Source organism: Poromitra crassiceps, assembly GCF_964638095.1.
Source record: "Poromitra crassiceps genome assembly, chromosome: 25".
Lineage (NCBI taxonomy): Eukaryota > Metazoa > Chordata > Actinopteri > Beryciformes > Melamphaidae > Poromitra > Poromitra crassiceps.
Genome location: NC_139649.1, coordinates 12,560,999 through 12,578,519, shown reverse-complemented (window position 1 = coordinate 12,578,519; position 17,521 = coordinate 12,560,999). Strand labels below are relative to the sequence as shown.

General features: G+C 43.1%; 1 protein-coding gene across 1 annotated transcript; it reads right to left on the bottom strand.

Moving 5' to 3' along the window:
• Window positions 1-692: 692 nt before the first annotated feature.
• Window positions 693-16,117, bottom strand: LOC310798550 (uncharacterized protein). Its single transcript, XM_083661093.1, has 3 exons — window positions 15,436-16,117; window positions 4,282-4,481; window positions 693-1,696 (listed from the first exon to the last, which is right to left on the bottom strand). The coding sequence occupies exons 1-3, from the start codon at window positions 15,979-15,981 to the stop codon at window positions 1,480-1,482; spliced, it is 963 nt and encodes a 320-aa protein (XP_083517219.1). The 5' UTR covers window positions 15,982-16,117; the 3' UTR covers window positions 693-1,479.
• Between the last annotated feature and the right edge of the window lie 1,404 nt (window positions 16,118-17,521).

Here is a 17,521-nt window from a genome sequence, read left to right as displayed (position 1 = left end):
CTTCTCACGATGTCACGCTGGTATATTGAAGACACAAGGATCCAAAGATATTCGTTCTTCGGAGACATGAGGAGAACTCAGTGATCTGGTCAAACCACACGGAGAACGGGCGGCACAGTATTTGTGGTTCAAGAGCTCCCCAGTGTGGCAAGAGAGGGGGACTGCTTCACATAAAGGATGAACGATCACATCGTCACCAAGTCCTCTCCTAAGATAGCAAGCATGGGTTGAAAAGGCAAACAATATTTATTATAAATTGATGTAAACAAAACTTGAAATAAAAAATATTTTAGCTTTTGTCTCTTGAATCTTCTTATACACTCCATTTCATTTCAATGTTTGAGTAGGGACAAACACACATAGATTTTAATAGTCTTGTCACATATCAAAACATGTATAGCCTAAGCTTTTGCAAATGTTTGCCCATATATGGGCATTATTTGTTCCTGCACCAAAGCCTAGAGGCCAGGCTCTAACATGTGTGGACTGCAGGGGACACTTGATATCATTTTAAACGTGCTTCTTCCAGGATTAAAATGTGTTACATTTGAAACTGGGTGATCAAACAATAATCCAATTTACTTTGACTGTGTGACTAGTGATGATAGTATGTTATTACAAGGATACAACAAGTATAAAAGACTGAATCTCCTGTTTAATAGTTAAATACAACTTCATACAATTGGGGGGGGGGGGGCAAGTATGACAGCAACGTTGTACAGAGGACACTAGTCAAAAACATGTAGTCTTTATCCAATGCAATGAACTAAAATCAACTTCATTCAAATAATGCGTTAGCAATGATTGCTTGGACATTACATGTGGAAGAGGGGAGAGAAAGAAAGAGAGAAAGAAGAGAAGGGGATAGGCAAGCAAGGCAGGGATAAAAGAAGAAGACAGAAGAGTTATTGAGAGGAGAGAAGACAAACACTGGAAATAAAGAAGCAGAGGAAGAGAGAGAGTCTGAGCAAAGTAAAGAAAGAACGGGGTAGTGGGAGGAGAGAGAGAGAGAGAGAGAGAGAGAGAGAAAGAGAGAGAGAGAGAGAAAAAGAGAGAGAGAACCTGAATTATTCTGCTGATTCACATAAGGCCAGAACATGGCCAAGTCAGCTAATGGGGAACGGTGGAGGAGAAATCAGCTTTTTCCACACGTCCCCCATGGGGAAACCTTCACAGCATAAAAAGACAGTAGGGCTGATCACACCATCAGCAATAAAGCAGCGCCACCTACTGGAAGAGTTTCGCACTAAAACTCTCAATCCCTGATCACATTTCTGATTGTAAATAAATATTATTTGACCACTTTGCTTAATTGTTTTGTTTTGGAATGCACACACACACACACACACACACACTGGTGTTTAGAAAGTGTTGAAAGGCAAATGAGCGTGGATATATATACAGGCATTTTAGGCAAAACTGTCAATGGTCAAGGTGTTCGTAGCTTTAGTGCAGCAGAGAGGGGCCCACAGGGGGCGCTCACGGTGCGGGCGTCGGTGGTTTAAAGAGGCCAGTCTTTCTGAAGTAGCGAACGATGAGAGGCACGCACACCAGAGTGACGCTGATGCGAACCGGAGCGAAGAGCTTGTGAACGGCGTAGGCCAAGACGAACGTGCTGGTCCCCGCCGCCATCTTGGACTGAACCACCGCCTCGCTGAAGCCCAGTTTGCACAGCACCGCTGCCATATCGATCCCACTGGGGAGACAAACGACACAGAAATGAGTTCAAATGTATTAATTGGGAGGGGGGATAAGATGCAATTCACATTCATCTCCACCAGAGGGAGCTTTGATCAAAAAAGGAATGTTTCATATTAATGGCTCCTTTACAATGTTGTAAGTTTTGAGACTAAACCAGAAGATCCGTTGAATTGCATAAATCCTCCACGTTTGACTTGTGCGAGTCAAATGTGTTTATTAACAAGCCGCGTGGATTACTGACTTCATGGAACAGGCTTTGCTTCCCTTGTGGAATCTTCACCTTCAGTTATTCCGGAAACGAAATGTAAAGAATGTGTCAACACAAGGCTTAGATCTCAATCAATTCCACACCCGTTAGCAGCTCTGCTGTGCTGGCCAACCTTCCATCAGCTAAATATAGGGGGTCCATCTGTGCACGGACAACTGTTTATCCAGCCCTGCCCTGCCCTGCCCGGGCTCTGCAGCTGCACCGTGATAATATGCTACAGAGGCAGCCTGCAGTCCAAGGGTCATTAACAAGCTATATGAGGAAATCTCCAAGCTGTCTCATAATCTCTGCCTTGGTCCCTGTGGTATGGCCCACACTGGCACACAGCCAGACAGCCAAGCAGCTGCAAACTGATCCACTTGTTGTCAGAGTCCACTGAATGTCAGAGTCAAGGATGTGTCGTACTTCCCTGCCAAAACTAAAAGGTGTGTTCTGGTTTACCTTGATACTGGTTTTGACCTCTGCAGTACAAGGTGACAGAAAGCAAGGAGTAATATTTGAATATGGTGTAAAAAGATTTTATAACTGCTGCAGGTGCATTCAGCTCATCTGTTTTACCTGAACGTTAGACGTATAAAACGTCGACATCCGAGCCACAGAACGTAAGGTTACATGATGTAACCATGGTTCTCTGAGTAGAGGGGTTTACCCTCCAGCTACCCATACAAGATATATTCATATCTCTGTATTGGAGGGTAAACCCCCGATAGACGATAGAGAACTCATGTTTTAGCAGAGTATTCAGAATGATAGTAGCCGCGTTGATTGGGAGAGTGGTAGAATTTCAACATCTTGAGGAACAGGTGTTATTATAATGTGGCTCAGTGAATGGAAATGTCTATATCTATATTACAGCGTCCATTAATTTGCTGCAGTTTTGCAGCAGATATTTGAGATGCTCTGGAGCGAATAAAAGCAGCCCCATAGGTCAGAGCAATTTCCTAATACACACCTTTAGATTTTAAAATCCACCCTCGGATACTCTTACAGCCTGAACACACACCATACGCCTATGGCGCGCTGAAGCAACGCAGCACGGAGGCAGTTTCATTTCAGCGTCCGCCGAAGCTACTGTGTGAATGGCAAGGCTCCTGCTCGAAGCTTCCGTGAAGCGCTGCTTCTGATGGTGTGAACCAGGGCTTACACTGTTAGATATCATCAATTTGTGTTGTTCAGTTCCATTCCAGGGGGTAAATTAGTCTGTAATGTGTTGAGTGCGTTGTAATTTAACTTTTTGTCGCATCCACTTCCCCCTCAACTTGCCTCGTCTACTTCTACTTCAGTTAGTTATTTCCTACATTTCCCAGAATGCCTTCCGAGAACATTCCGGCTGGTGTGATCCCATCGCAAGATGCTCTCTAGCATGATTGATTGCTATCAATCAGTACGCTAGGACGGCACAGTGGCTCAGTGGTTAACACTGTTGCCTCACAGCAAGAAGGTCCCGGGTTCGAACCCCGGTCCGTCCCAGGTCCTTTCTGTGTGGAGTTTGCATGTTCTCCCCGTGTCCGTGTGGGTTTTCTCCGGGTGCTCCGGTTTACTCCCACCATCAAGAAAGACATGTATGTTAGGGTTAATACTCCTGTCAGTGCCCCTGACCAAGGTACTGGCAAAAGAACTGGAGTTGGTCCCCGGGCGCTGCACAGTGGCAGTATCCCCAAGGGGATAAATAAAGGATAACTTAACTTATCATTGTTGTATGGCCTGGGTCAGGTTAAACCCTTTGATTTATGCAAAAATAGGCGTTTTATGCGGGTGAAAGTAACTACTTTTTTCGTAGCTAATAATTTACGTGGGATCGGTGCATAGACTCGCCGATACCCGATCCAGCCTTTTAAGCACCCTAGGAGGCATTTCCGATACTGGTATCGGAACAACTCTATTTTAAGGTGTACAAATATTTTTCCAACATTATCCATATCCATCTACCATATTTAAGTGTTTGAGGTGTGCAAAATCCTCAGGAACTGGTAATCTTACACCTGTAACGCAATTTAATCAACCATGAATCACCTTTAAAACAAATACTTGGAATATTACTACTGTTATTCTATGCTATGTTGTGTTCTTCTGCTTATTTTGCTTAATATTGCATTTACTACTGTTTATTTTATGCTATGTGTGTTCTGTGAGCGAGCTACTGTAACTTGTCCCAATTTCCCCCCGGGGATCATTAAAGTCTTTCTGATTCTGATTCTGATTCTGATATACTTAACCCGGGTGTGTGTACTGTATAACAAGATTGGTACTGTGTGACTCTAACACAAACCCCAGCCTAGGACAGGCCATCATCTTCTGACATATAGTTTTACCTAGAGACAAGGAGGTAGAACATTCCCAGGGACATGAGGGACATTGCCACATGAAAGGAGACTCCCACGGCACCATACTCCTTGAAGACCTTCTTAAGCTGCTGGGTCTTGTTGGGTTTGCCTTCCTCTCGCTCCGGCTCTCCCGGGGCCTCCCCAGAAGACGAGGAGGTGGCAGAGGGCTCCTTTAAACTCTGCTCCTGCTGGATGGAGACAGAGAGACAGACAGACAATTAAAGCAGGGATAAGTAGGATGAATTCAGTCTCTGGCCCTACAGGGACAGACAGACAGACAGACAGACAGACAAGACAGAATGGAGAATGGGGACAGTTTCTCCTCAGCATATGAAATCATAGCATTTTTCACACCAGTATGGATAAGGTTCCCCTTAACTGATGTCAGTGTTTTTGCCCAGTTTCCTGCATGGATTTTGAAACATAAAGTTCAAAAGTTCATCAGAGTTGACCAATCTATCTATTGTCTTAGTCACAGCCTGTGAAACTAGGAAAAAATGACTAGTATGAATTTGGCAACACTTTTGTTTTATGGAGTCTGCAGTTTCCTAATGATTTTAAGAGAGGAACTGTTACTTTCTGAGACATTTTCCACTAAGATTAGAACCATGACATCATGTAGTAATGACAGGGAAATAGATGAAGAGTTACTGTAAATGGTCGGGTTGATAAGTACTTGGTACATTTATTTTAAAGATCAAGGAAATTACATAGAAGGTATTTCATTTAGTTATTTGTTTTTAATGGGAGTGGTCAGTTTGTGGGGTTGATAAGATGCTGTAAATTTCTTAAAGTGTTTTCTGGAAAGAACTGCAAAACTATATTACAACTATTAACTATCAAAACTATTTAAAGGGAAAAAATTAAATTAAAAGACCGGTCGATTTGGTAACCCACTATTCCTATAAATGTATAGAAAATTAGAGGAATTAAAGTTATTTGTGGTATTTGTTGACTTATTTGACTGTAATTAATTGACTAATTTATAATAAGTTGATAAATATACAGTTCAATGTCACTTTACATTACAGGTCTAGTTTGTGGAAAAGTGGGTCGACACTGGTTGGAAAATAACGAGCGAAGCTGTGTGATGCAGCTGTTCTCTGTAACCGTCAAACTCAAAGTTCAGCAGAACAGACTTTTTGCTAGATCAGTTTACACACTCTTTACCGACGAGGCTGCCAAAACTAAACCAGAGCGCCTGCAGGTAAGTTTGTTTTACACTCGACTGTACAATAGCAGAGCCTGCCGGGAGTTTTGCCTGACTTTCAACAAGTCAGCTGAACAGGCAACAATAATTCATGTCCACAATGGAAACAAGTCATGGACTTTATTCCTCGTGTGTTTTATTCATTCGACAATTTTTTTAATACCGGTGTATGGATTTTATCTGTTCATTCTTATTTTTTTAACATCTGTCTTAGTGTCTTAATAAATTAATTCATTCAGTCTTACTGTAAATTACAGATAAATAATTCAACAAACGACAAAAATAACTTCAACATCGAGGTCATCCCAAGTAGGTCGAACAAAGCCTGGACCTTTATGTGTTTCCTCTATTCAGAGTCCAGCCGGGGCCTATTCAGTTCTCACCGAGTCAGCTGATTAAATATAGACTGCTGTTCTCTTGAGGTAATTCACTGACAGAGACACACACACAAACAAACGCACTCGTCCTTTCACAAACACACATTCATGAACAAAGTCAGTCAGTCACTCACTCACAGACACACACACACACACACACACACACACACACACACACACACACACACATACAGTACAAAGACCTTCTCATAAGTGCACAAACACACATCAGCACACTCTGTTTGTGACCTCGAGACCAGCCACTCTCCAAGATGGACCACAGCCAGACACAATCAGCCATGTGACTGTGTGCTGTCAATACATGGATTAGGTGCACTACCCCCCCCCACACACACACACACACACACACACACACACACACACACACACACACACACACACACACACACACACACACACACACACAAACAACAGAGCTGCCACAGAGAGAACATTGCTGGTGCAGCCATGTGACTCACACAGCTGGTAAGAATAGCAGGAAAGCAGGAAAGCGTATGTAAACAGTACAGTAGTAAAGGTCAATATTGTCCTTCCTCTTGCTAATGTGTCCACGGGCTGACTTCTGCAGCATGGGTGAAAATGCTTCTTGGTAGGGGTGCACCGATCACGTTTTTTGCCACCGATCACCGATTGCCGATCGCCTATGGGAAATATCTGCCCAACCGATCATCGACCGATCACCGATTACCGATCACCGATATATAAACTCCTCAAAGAAAGTTTGGAAACGTTATTTTAGGTCGATTATTTCTCCCCTTTAATAATAACAATTGGCATTGTATTTTATATCGTTGGAACGCCTGATTAGTGATAGGGCTTTTTTTTTTTATAAAAATATATATATATATATATATATATATATATATATATATTAGGGGTGTCACAATATATCGTCCCACGAAATTTCGCGATAGTAAAACGTCACGATATGTATCGTTGAGATGAAATCTCATATCGCAAAAAAAAAAAAAAAAAAAAAAAAAAAATTCCAAAAAATAGACTAAGAAACGTCTTTGTTTGTTGAAGTTCAATGTGTGGAAAGTAGTTCAGTTGAACAAGTCTCTGAAGAGACACATGAGAAGTTATACAGGAGAGAAACCATTCAATTGAGTTTCTGGCAAAACTGTTTACTTGACAGGAAAAACTGAAGATGCATAAAAAATAGATTAAGAAAAGTCTTGTTGTTTGAGTTTGAAGAAAAACTTAAGATGCATAATGAGAATTTATACTGCTGAGAAACCTTTTAGTTCAAAGTAAATCTAAGTGACGTGTAACTCATTCTATTTCAAGATAAGCAATTATCTCCAATCTCATGTTTTTTCTAGTTGTTATTGTAATAACAAATTCCCACAACAGCCAGGTTGTTTTGTATTTGTGCATTTCAAATAAAATACTACTTTTCCAGTCATATATTGTCATTATTCAATTTAAAAAAAATATTGTTAAAATCGTATCGTATCGTATCGTTATCGTGAACCCAGTATCGTGATACGTATCGTATCGTGAACTGAGTGTATCGTGACACCCCTAATATATATATATATATATATATATATATATATATATATATATATATATATATATATATATAAAATGGCCGATCGCTGATCGCATATTTGAGGTCAAAATCGGCCGATACAGATTGCTTGCCGATCGATCGGTGCACCCCTACTTCTTGGGCTAGATGTGTCCACGTTACTCCTGTAATAATTATCATATTCAGCAAAAAAGTTGTAACATGATTTGAGTCATTTACTCTTGTGCGAAACTGTAATGTATTGTCCCAGTCTTCGCTTTCCCAGGAGATGAGATCCACCCTTGGTAGCAGCACGCTGGTTTAGCTGATACCAAACCTCTTCAAACTGTCAGAGTGCATTATCTGACCAAGACTGACAGTGTCACCGCAGCACAAACAGAAGACGGGCTCAACTGTCACTTTTATGCTGCCTGGTCGCTATCTATCTCTCTACCAATTCCAGGAATCTCTTGTCTAGATATAATGTAAGTGTGTCCTTCACATATCTTCGAGAAACGTTCGTCCGATCTACTTCACACTTGGTGGGCGTATATTTCTGGGGACACAATGAGCCAGGCGAACGGGCACTGACTGCACTAGTAACATAAATTGGGGGGATTTTGGGCAGCACACTGCCATGTGATACAGAGTGTGAATTAGGGGTGTCAAAAATAATCGATTATAAGATGCATCGCGATGCGGACCTGCACGATTCTGCATCGATTCACAAATGTCAAAAATCGATTATTAAAATATATATATATATATATATATTTTATATATATATAAAATAAAATAAAATATAATGGAAGTACATGCAGTTGTTTATTTAAATTATGGATCATAATACAATGCAATTCTAAATGCACTTTTACTTTAAAAGTAGCCACACAGTGAGAAAAAAGAAAGTGAGAAAAAGTAAAACATGTATTGGGGAAAAAAAGTGATGCATCGATTTAAGATGCATCGAGATGCATCGATAATCGTAATCGAATCGAATCGTAGCCCTCTGAATCGTAATCGAATCAAATCGTGAGGCCAGTGAAGATTCACAGCCCTAGTGTAAATAGAGTCACATCACATCTAGGATTTGTGCATCATAAAACATCTTTGACGCTGAGCCCTACTTGCTGCAGCCTGCAGGGGGCGCTGTTCTGTGTGCAGCTGACCTGCACTTCCAGCTCAGAGTGAAAAGTGATCAATTAAATATGTTTGTTAGTGGAAAACCCCAATAAAAATATAGTTAAAAAAAGTATCCTGCTGCTTTAAGTGCTGTCACCTGAGGGGTCAGAGTGGCTAGAGGCTATAGGGGTGCAAATTTTAATTGATTTCCTTATCCACTGTGGTATGGACACTTCAAGGCAGTCAATTCACATACAGTATCTGTGAGTAAAGCATAAACAAGAAACTGTGCGCTTACCTGATGTCAGCACAATGCATAGCTGTAGGAAGCACTAAATATAAAATATAAATATATAAAAATTTTATAATATATAAAAGATGCTTAAAATGCCCCCCTCAAAAAAAATACAGCACAAAATTGAATTATTTTGCCGCCGCATTGAACAATTAATCACTGGACTTTAGGCCTCAAGAGTCATTCTGGTGCTGGCAAAGATATAGAAACCTCCCAGCACGGCACGCTCTGCAAGCCAAGAACATTTTGTGCAAAAAATTTAATTAAAAAAAGTGTGCGTGCTTCACCCTCGCTGCTACTGTACAACTCCATTCTAAGGGAAACACTGTAATCATTATGTAAAAAAAACAGCTTTTGAGACAGGAAATACAAAATGCTAAATACGGGTTTTTACACCAGGTCCCGCTACTACGTACTCAACAAGTTAATCATCCAAGCAAACTCGTGCTGTATTCTAACAATGTATTACATTGTTTACAAGGAATACCGTTGTCTTTCTGGGTGTCATTATCCTACACTGGGCTTTTTGCCTGCTTTCTTCTTCCTCTGTGTAAGCGGTGAAAGTTAAATTGTGCCCTGGTGGTGCTAAATCATTTCAGGAAAATGAAAAGCAAAAAATAAAGCACATAGGCTGCATTGTTGATTAATCCGTTAATATACGTTTGATCAATCCAATTCATAACAATCGATGAATCGCTCGCTAATCGATGAATCATCATTAACATCCCTAACGCATCATGCGAAGCAGCTAGGTTCAACGTGTGGCGCACACACTGCAGTAAATCACAGCTGTATTGCTGCTGCAGGGAACGCACAAGTGACACCTTGGTCACGGGCCGCTCTGCTGCCCAACAATGACCCTGCTGTGGTAAAGCAATTACAACAATCGAATCTTTTAATTGAATCCTTTCAGCTTAATTAGAGGTTTCAAACATGATTAAGCATATTTGGGGAGAAAGGTCATTACAGCCAAATTGTTTAATTTCAGCTTTATTGCCAGTTTTCAGCGCTCACTGATGATTGGGTCTGTTAAACAGGAATGGAAGCAGTAAACGGAGCAGCTTCATGTCAAGTGATGGCAGGACATTTGCGGCCAAATCATTCAAATGACCAATCACCAAGCACCTTCACAGACAGAGCAAGGAATAGCTGGGGCCAGTATGAATCTATTTTTAGACAAATAGAGATCGCCCCTGCAGGCTGAGGCAACTTATTTAGAAGGAATATTATCTATGGTGTCCTCTAAAAGGCAATTTACTCCTCAGGTAGCTTGTATCAGGAAAGGGCCACTTTAACAGCGATGAGGTGAAAAAACAGACAATGTGGTGGTGCCGGAAAATGTGTGTGTGCATGCTATTCCTCATATTAGACCTTTTTTTGTAAGAATTTAATAGAAGAATACATGATGAATAAGAATATAGAGAAGATCCATAAAATTGTAATAAAAAAAATCTGCTTTTTTTATACTAATTGTATGCATGGTATATATCTTTCTCTAACTATTTATCTGTCACAGACTGAAAATAAATTAATATACAAACTATACACACATCACTCACCTATTACCGAATAGTATTTTTTGCAAAACAAACATGCAGGATACTTGCGCTTAAACCTTTAAGAAATGTGTTTCAGTAGTATTAAGTATGATATTCTATGATGGGCAGTACTTGTTATATTTGAGCCAAAAGAGTAAAGCATTGCAATAAAACATGTAATAGCATTGTAACTGAATATGTATAATTGCATATTTAGCTCCGCAAATGGAGTTTTCGCCCCCGGTTTGTCTGTCTGTTTGTCAGCAGGATATCTCAAAGTTATGAATGGATTTGCACAAAACTTTGTAGAAAAGTAGGTCATGGGCCAACTTACAGCTGATTGACTTTCCACACCCCCTGTCCAAAAGGGGGTGTGGCAATGCACGTGGCCAATCATAAAAAGGCACCTACCTTCGAAAACGGAATGCATTCTAGTGAGTGGAGGTATGCAGTCTACTAAGTGCCCTCTAGATATGACTCAAATAGTTGTGAAACTATGTTCACAGCCCTCAAGGCCTCATACAGCTTCTGTGACACATAACTTCATGGTCCTTTTATATCTGCTAAATGACAAATTAAAGCATCCCGTTGGTGCATTTGCCTTTGTGACACTTCTACGTGTGACCAGAGGAGGCGCTAGTGCAGCGACCAGGACCCATACCCCCGACCCGGCTTCCACCCCTCAGGCGCAGCCAATCGTGCCCGTATGGACGCCCGACCAAGCCGGAGGTAACGCGTGGATACGAACCTGCGACCCTCGCGTTGGTAGGCAGGGAATCTACTGCTACACTACCCGGGCGGACACCCGAGAGTTCGGTGGAAATAACGAGAAGGTCACTTTCCAGATCTCCAGTGACCACCACTGATACAGATGTTTGTGAAAAACGAACAATGTGGGAGATACATCTGCCATTAATATTCAAACGGCTTTTGTGCTGCACTGACTTCCTGCTCGTTCAGTCTAGCTATGTGGACGTACGTCTGTTTGACAATAAATTAACAGAGCACAAACAAGAAAGAGGGGATAAAAAAAACACAAAGGCTCTTCTTTTATCTCCGTTGCAATTTGTCTCAAATTTGGCCCGGACCCCCGGGGATGAAGCCATAGCTTGGTGACGTATTCCCTGCCCCCCGGCAACAATGGACAATGGAAAGCCTAGCGTGGGTGAGAGAGCAGACCTCCGTTGCTTTTCAGAGGGGACCAGGGGCCAGGCCAAGCCAGGCCAGGCCAGGCCAGGCTCAACGCAAAGACAGGCAGGCAGGCAGCAGCAGCCGAGGGAGGGGTCATGTGAGCCAGTGGTCACTGGTCACAGGGAGCTGTGCCAGGGGAGAGTGGAGCGGGGAGGGGAACAGAGGGGCTGCTGTGTCTGATAACAGCTTTTCAGAGGCAAGGAAACACATGCACACATACGAAGACACAGTGGCAAACGCACACAAAGACACACTTACACCCAGACAAGCGCACGCGCACACACACACACGCACGTGCATGAACACGCATGCACGCCACGCACGCGCACACACACACACACACACACACAGTCAAGAGTGGAAACGGTAAAGGGTTGGATCCCTCTAGTGTCAGACAGCGCGTCAAGCAGCAGCCAAGAATGGTGACAGCGAAGTGTCTCGTCTTGAAACCAACAGACATACAAAATTACTAAAACGGTGTCCTAATTGCAACTTGCGGCATCCCGAGACACAACTGTCTTAATTAGTCTCGCACCCTGGACCCCGAGCTCGTTAAAATGTAGCCTAATCCTGCTTCTTGTCATGTGTGTGGATGAGGGGTGTAATGGAGGATACACCCATTTGAACTCAGTTTAAACACTTTTTTTTTTTAATTGGCAGAATAGAGTTTGCACCCTGATAAAAGGCATGACAGAAACGTGTCGGTGGAAAGCCAAATACACAATAGAAGCTTTTTCTTCACTGCAAAAAGTGCCTTGGTATTATTTTTTGTGACAATTGCCTATTTTTGACATTTAGCATGTTCCAGTACTAGAAGTGATACATCTGTCTCTATTCAGGGTTTTACCTGCATTCATAGTCAGACAGAAGGCTTGATCATTTCATAATCATACTGTAGTAAGTCATCATGATTTCCATAAAGCTGATGAGCAAAGGCCTTAAACATATATTCCACGCTGTGGGGACCAATATGCATCGCCTATTCAATTTGATGGTAACACGTATCATTATCATTACTTTACTCACTAGTACTAGCGGAATACTGTGTGACTGGCTATTTAGTCAGCCCTCACTCACAAAGTTGGCATGCAGCCTCTCCTCTCTCTCTCTCCAGGTTTTCACTTCCCAATTCACCCATCTTGGGTCTAAAAGGCAGTAAGTAACACAGGTGCAAGCAGAACATTAATGAGGGTTTCCAACTTCCAATCCATTTGGTGATCCAGTGCCGGGGCTCTCGTTACTTCCTGCATTTTAGACACAAGATGGCCGCAGGGATGACGGATTTTTGTAGTCGGGACGTGGAAGTCCCGGACTTCCTGGTTGTTCACTGTTTCTGTCTATGGGATTTTTGAATGGGTTTTTGCCGCGATGCTTCAAATAAGGTCTCTGGGCAACGCAAGCTTAATCAAACGCGAACCAGTGTTCAGCCGGATAATCTTCATACATGAGGACCACTTTCATGAGTTTTAAAGCGTAAATGCGAGCCTTAGAAGTAACAAGCTTGAGCTAAGCTAATACAGAACTACACACAGTGTCGCATAGGCTTCCCCGTCACGTCGCCACTCAACCTGGAGTGTTGTTGATGTGTGCGCTGCTGTGCACTGATTACCCTGGGCTGAACCAGGTGAGGGAAAGAGAATTTCCGTGTTCGTCATTTGTGATGACGTTATTGACGTATAATATCCCCGTCGACTCAACAGTGTAGTCTCATTTAGCCGTTTGCTAGCTAGCCGCCCTTTTAACGGCACGTAAAAGCTTCAAAACTCATAAAAGTGGTCCTCATGTGTGAAGATGATATTACTAAACACTGGTTCGCGTTAAAGCTTGCGTTGCCCAGAGACCTTATTAGAAGCATCGCGCCAAAAACCCATTCAAAAATCCCATAGGTGAAAACGGTGAAGAACCAGGGGCCGGTTGCACCAACTGGTCTTACACTGGTCTTAAGCTAAGTTGGTCGTAACTTTACGACCTACAGCTACGCCGGTTGCACCAAGACGACTTAAGCCTTATTTTCACTAAGACCAGGCGTAACTCCTACGCCTCGTCAGGAGGAGGCGTAGAGCCTGCCTGTAACAGAGATCTCCGCGGAGACCTTTTTGACCGTCATCGTCGTAACATCGCCAGTTCGCCGTCTTTGAAAGCACGACGTTAGATTATAACTAACTACTTGTGTGGCTTAGCCTTCCCAAATGTTGGCGTTAATTCTTTTAGAATTTAATACATAGAATTGGGAACGTTACATTCAATTTCATTCAGACTCCCTGACACTAATGGGCGCCGCCATTTTCCCCCGGGGCTTCCACAGGAGGAGGGGGGTGGGAGGAGGGAGGGTGTAGTGACGCACATACAGTAGTGGGTGACGGCGCGAGGCACATTTGGGCCAATCAGAGGGCATTCCCCGACAATTCACATGAACGCGCATTGCTATGACCAGCGTAGTTAAGACCAGAGTAAGCCGTGTTGGTGCAACAGGCGTAAGTCCATGGTCTTAACTAAGACCGACGTAGGAGTTACGACCAGGCATAGTTAAGACCAGTTGGTGCAACCGGCCCCAGGAGTGTTAGTATCGATGATTTCCGGACTCGTTCCTGCGGCTCTCTATTGGGTCGGAAGTAAAAAAGGCTAATACTCCACTTCAGTAGCTGATTACGACTGTGCTGCTCCATCTGGAGCACCTGTGGGCTCCTCCACTCTGCAGCTCTCCATGGTGCTGAACCTGTCTTGATGCATTTTGGCCACTAATTAGCCATTTCGTCAATTATCTCATTCAAAAATCCAGCTCTGTTTGGTAGGTCACCTGCTCTTTACACTTCCTGATAGATTCAGCCCCATCACACGTAAAATGGCATAGCTGTGGCTGAACACAATTCTGCTCACTCAATCTCTCTCTCTCTCTCTCACTCACTCTCACACTCTCTCACACACACACACACACACACACACACACACACACACACACACACACACACAGTGAAAACAATACCAGCCACATGCTGTCACAGCTGGTAATTATAATTACAACAATTATTAACCATAATATTGGGGGAGAGGGGGCACAGGCAGAGTTATGGCCTGAGTGCTAGTTAACTTTATACAGCACACCATTAAACCATTAAATTTATAATGGAGCTATGATGCCCTTGAGGCCAATTTTAGGTCATTAACCGTTTTATAACACTGCTAGCATACATTGTCAATAGGCACACATATTTTGTATTGTTATTATTAAGGATGTATGGCTTAGAAGTGACTCATACTTTGTATTGCTTGTTGAATGGTGAACCGCTATGTGCTCTCTCTCAATAATAACAGAGGAGGCAGGATGCTTTTAGATGTGGGCATGGAAACTTGGCCTGTGAACCAGTGAGTCAGCAGCTTGTGTGTTTTTCTGTAGGCGATAGACACACAACACAGCACAGCACGAATGACAGCCAGCCATAACGCTCCCACACAAGATCGGCCTCAAGCAGGTTATGAAAGCAGGTAAACAAGCTAACACTGCCGTAGTAGACGGGTGGCCTATTTTGAATAGTAGTACCCATGCCATGCAAATGAACAAACCCACGTGTGCGCGTCAGTGCGTCATGCCGGCGGTTGTATAACAGCCCTGCCTCCTCGCTTCCATGGCTGTGGGTGAAAGGGCCCGGGGCGGTTAGGCAGGCAGACAGAACAGACAGCAAGCAGCAACGTCCTGCATATTTCATGCTTTTTCATTCAACCCTGCTGGCGCCAGTGGCACAGAGGAGCAAGACGGCTGATCCCACCACCAGTTGAACACGGGGCCCTCTGTGGACAGAGAGTGGCCTAACTAACACACTGTTTAAACAAACTAAGTACTAGACAAATATAAAAAGGCGGAGAGTTTCATTTACCCCTTTGTTGTTGTTGTCAGTGCTGCTCGGGTCGCCGCCGGGGTCCGCGTCGCGGTGCTTCCGCGCGGCGGCTGCAGCCGTGGATGAAGCTCTGGTGTGCGCCGGGGTGGTGCAAGCCATAAAAACACCCGTAAATAAAACGCTGCCTGCCGCCGCCGCCGCTCGTCTGCCTCGATGCCTGTTTGTATGTGGCTGCCTGCCATGACAGCAGCTGCTGACGACACTTTGGGAGAGGTTCGCCCGCCCCAAGTAGTGTCCCCAGTCCGGGATCATGCAATGAGCTGATGAGTCCCACCAGGGTTGGACAGCGAGCTGCTCCCTCCTCGGGTCCTTTCGTTTCCCCTGGTGCAAACGTGTTGAATCGGTGGACACGCAGACAGCCGCCCGGTGAGGCTGAAACGTGTGATCATTCCGTAATGACAATAATGTAACGTCCCCGAGTCTGTTTGCTTTGACTTGCACTTGAAAGAAGAAGCCCGGTGCTTTGAAAGCTTGGTCCAAATAAGCCGCTGCAGACAGCCTCGCTCCACCGCGACACAAAAACATGATCCTTGAAATGAGTCCGGATTAGGCCACAGAGGTTAAAATACAGCTAATAAATCGTTTGGAATAAGTAATAGAGGCTAATAATGTGAGTTAGCTGGGGACACTAGGCTGCCCGCCCTGCGCCCTCATGTCTCCCGACTCCCTCTGCTCCCCTTGTTGTTGGCTGATAATCACCGACAGCCAATGAGGTTTGACGCGCAATCGCACATAATGTGCGCGCTAACCAGTGCGCGCACGCCGGAGAGAGGGGAGGGAGGGGAGGGTACTGGGTGGGTAGCCTCATGGGTAGCCTACTTAAAGGTGTAACATGTCAACTTACACAATTCAATTTTGTTGTGAATATGGTTGTGAAAGTGAACTTACTTTGAGGGATCATTGGGCGTTGTGATATAGGAATGACTATATTTGAAAAGAATATTGATTCACTCACAGTTCAACAAAATACCAAGAAGTAGACATACCACCTATTCTTCACCCCGATTCTGTTTCCTTTGCTCTCTATTTTACTGGTTTTGATTCTTTTAATGTTCAATAACGTAATGTGCTTTTTCTTGTCAACAAACCGTGTATTTTTCTATTTGTAGGCTATTATTTTGTATGCACTTTTCCTTTAGCTATTTTATGTCTTTTTGATTATTTTATGTAAAACACTTTGAATTGCTTCTGTGCCTATAATAAAGTTGCCTTGTTAAAGCACTTTTTTTTTTATTCTGACCTTTGTCAACAAAGAGTCAACTTGGCCTGATCACTGTAAGAGAACACGTCAGTCCATTCTTTTAGGTTATAATTTTTGTTCAATCCAATTTGCTATGGGGCAGAGAAAAATGCATGCAGCCAGAAAGACAAGAGACAAGATGCAGAGGTTAAAAAGAGAAAAGAAAAAAGTAACTAACATGCTGGATTCTACTCTGGTCTCATATGGAAAAAGGTAGCATCTAAAGTAACATCAAGAAAGAGATATATAAGCACACAGCATGTCATTTAGGGCAGCTCTACTTCACCTCTACACATCTATCACCATTTTCACCTTTGTATAAATATGTTTTGCTGTGTTTTAGATGTCTTGGTTTGACAATGTTGATCTCTTCTCTTTCAGAGCTTTGTGTCAGTGATGCAGAAATATATGCATATGCAATTCCTTAATTATGTGTGTGTACTAGCCTATATCTGAGAATGCTTAATCATGTATATAGGCTATTTGTGTGTATTTATTTTTGAATCATTGTGTAATAATAAATGGCCTGCTTTCAGATGTGAAGGAGCAAATTCTTGCCCCATGGCATTTCAAACTTTCCTTTCTTGAGCAGGAAGTCATGCAGATCAAGCGGCTGAGCACACGTGCACCCGCCCACCCACACGGAGACGGGAGACCGCGGGACGGGGGAAGAATCTTTGGCAGAAAGCCATTCAAAACACTTTAGTGCTGTAATGGAGCGGCCCGACCTTTTCCTCTGCCAAACCACAACATGGCCTTTAAAAGGTCTATTACATTTGAAACCCTCTTTTTTTCTGTTTGAAGTGATTGGGTAAATCATCAATT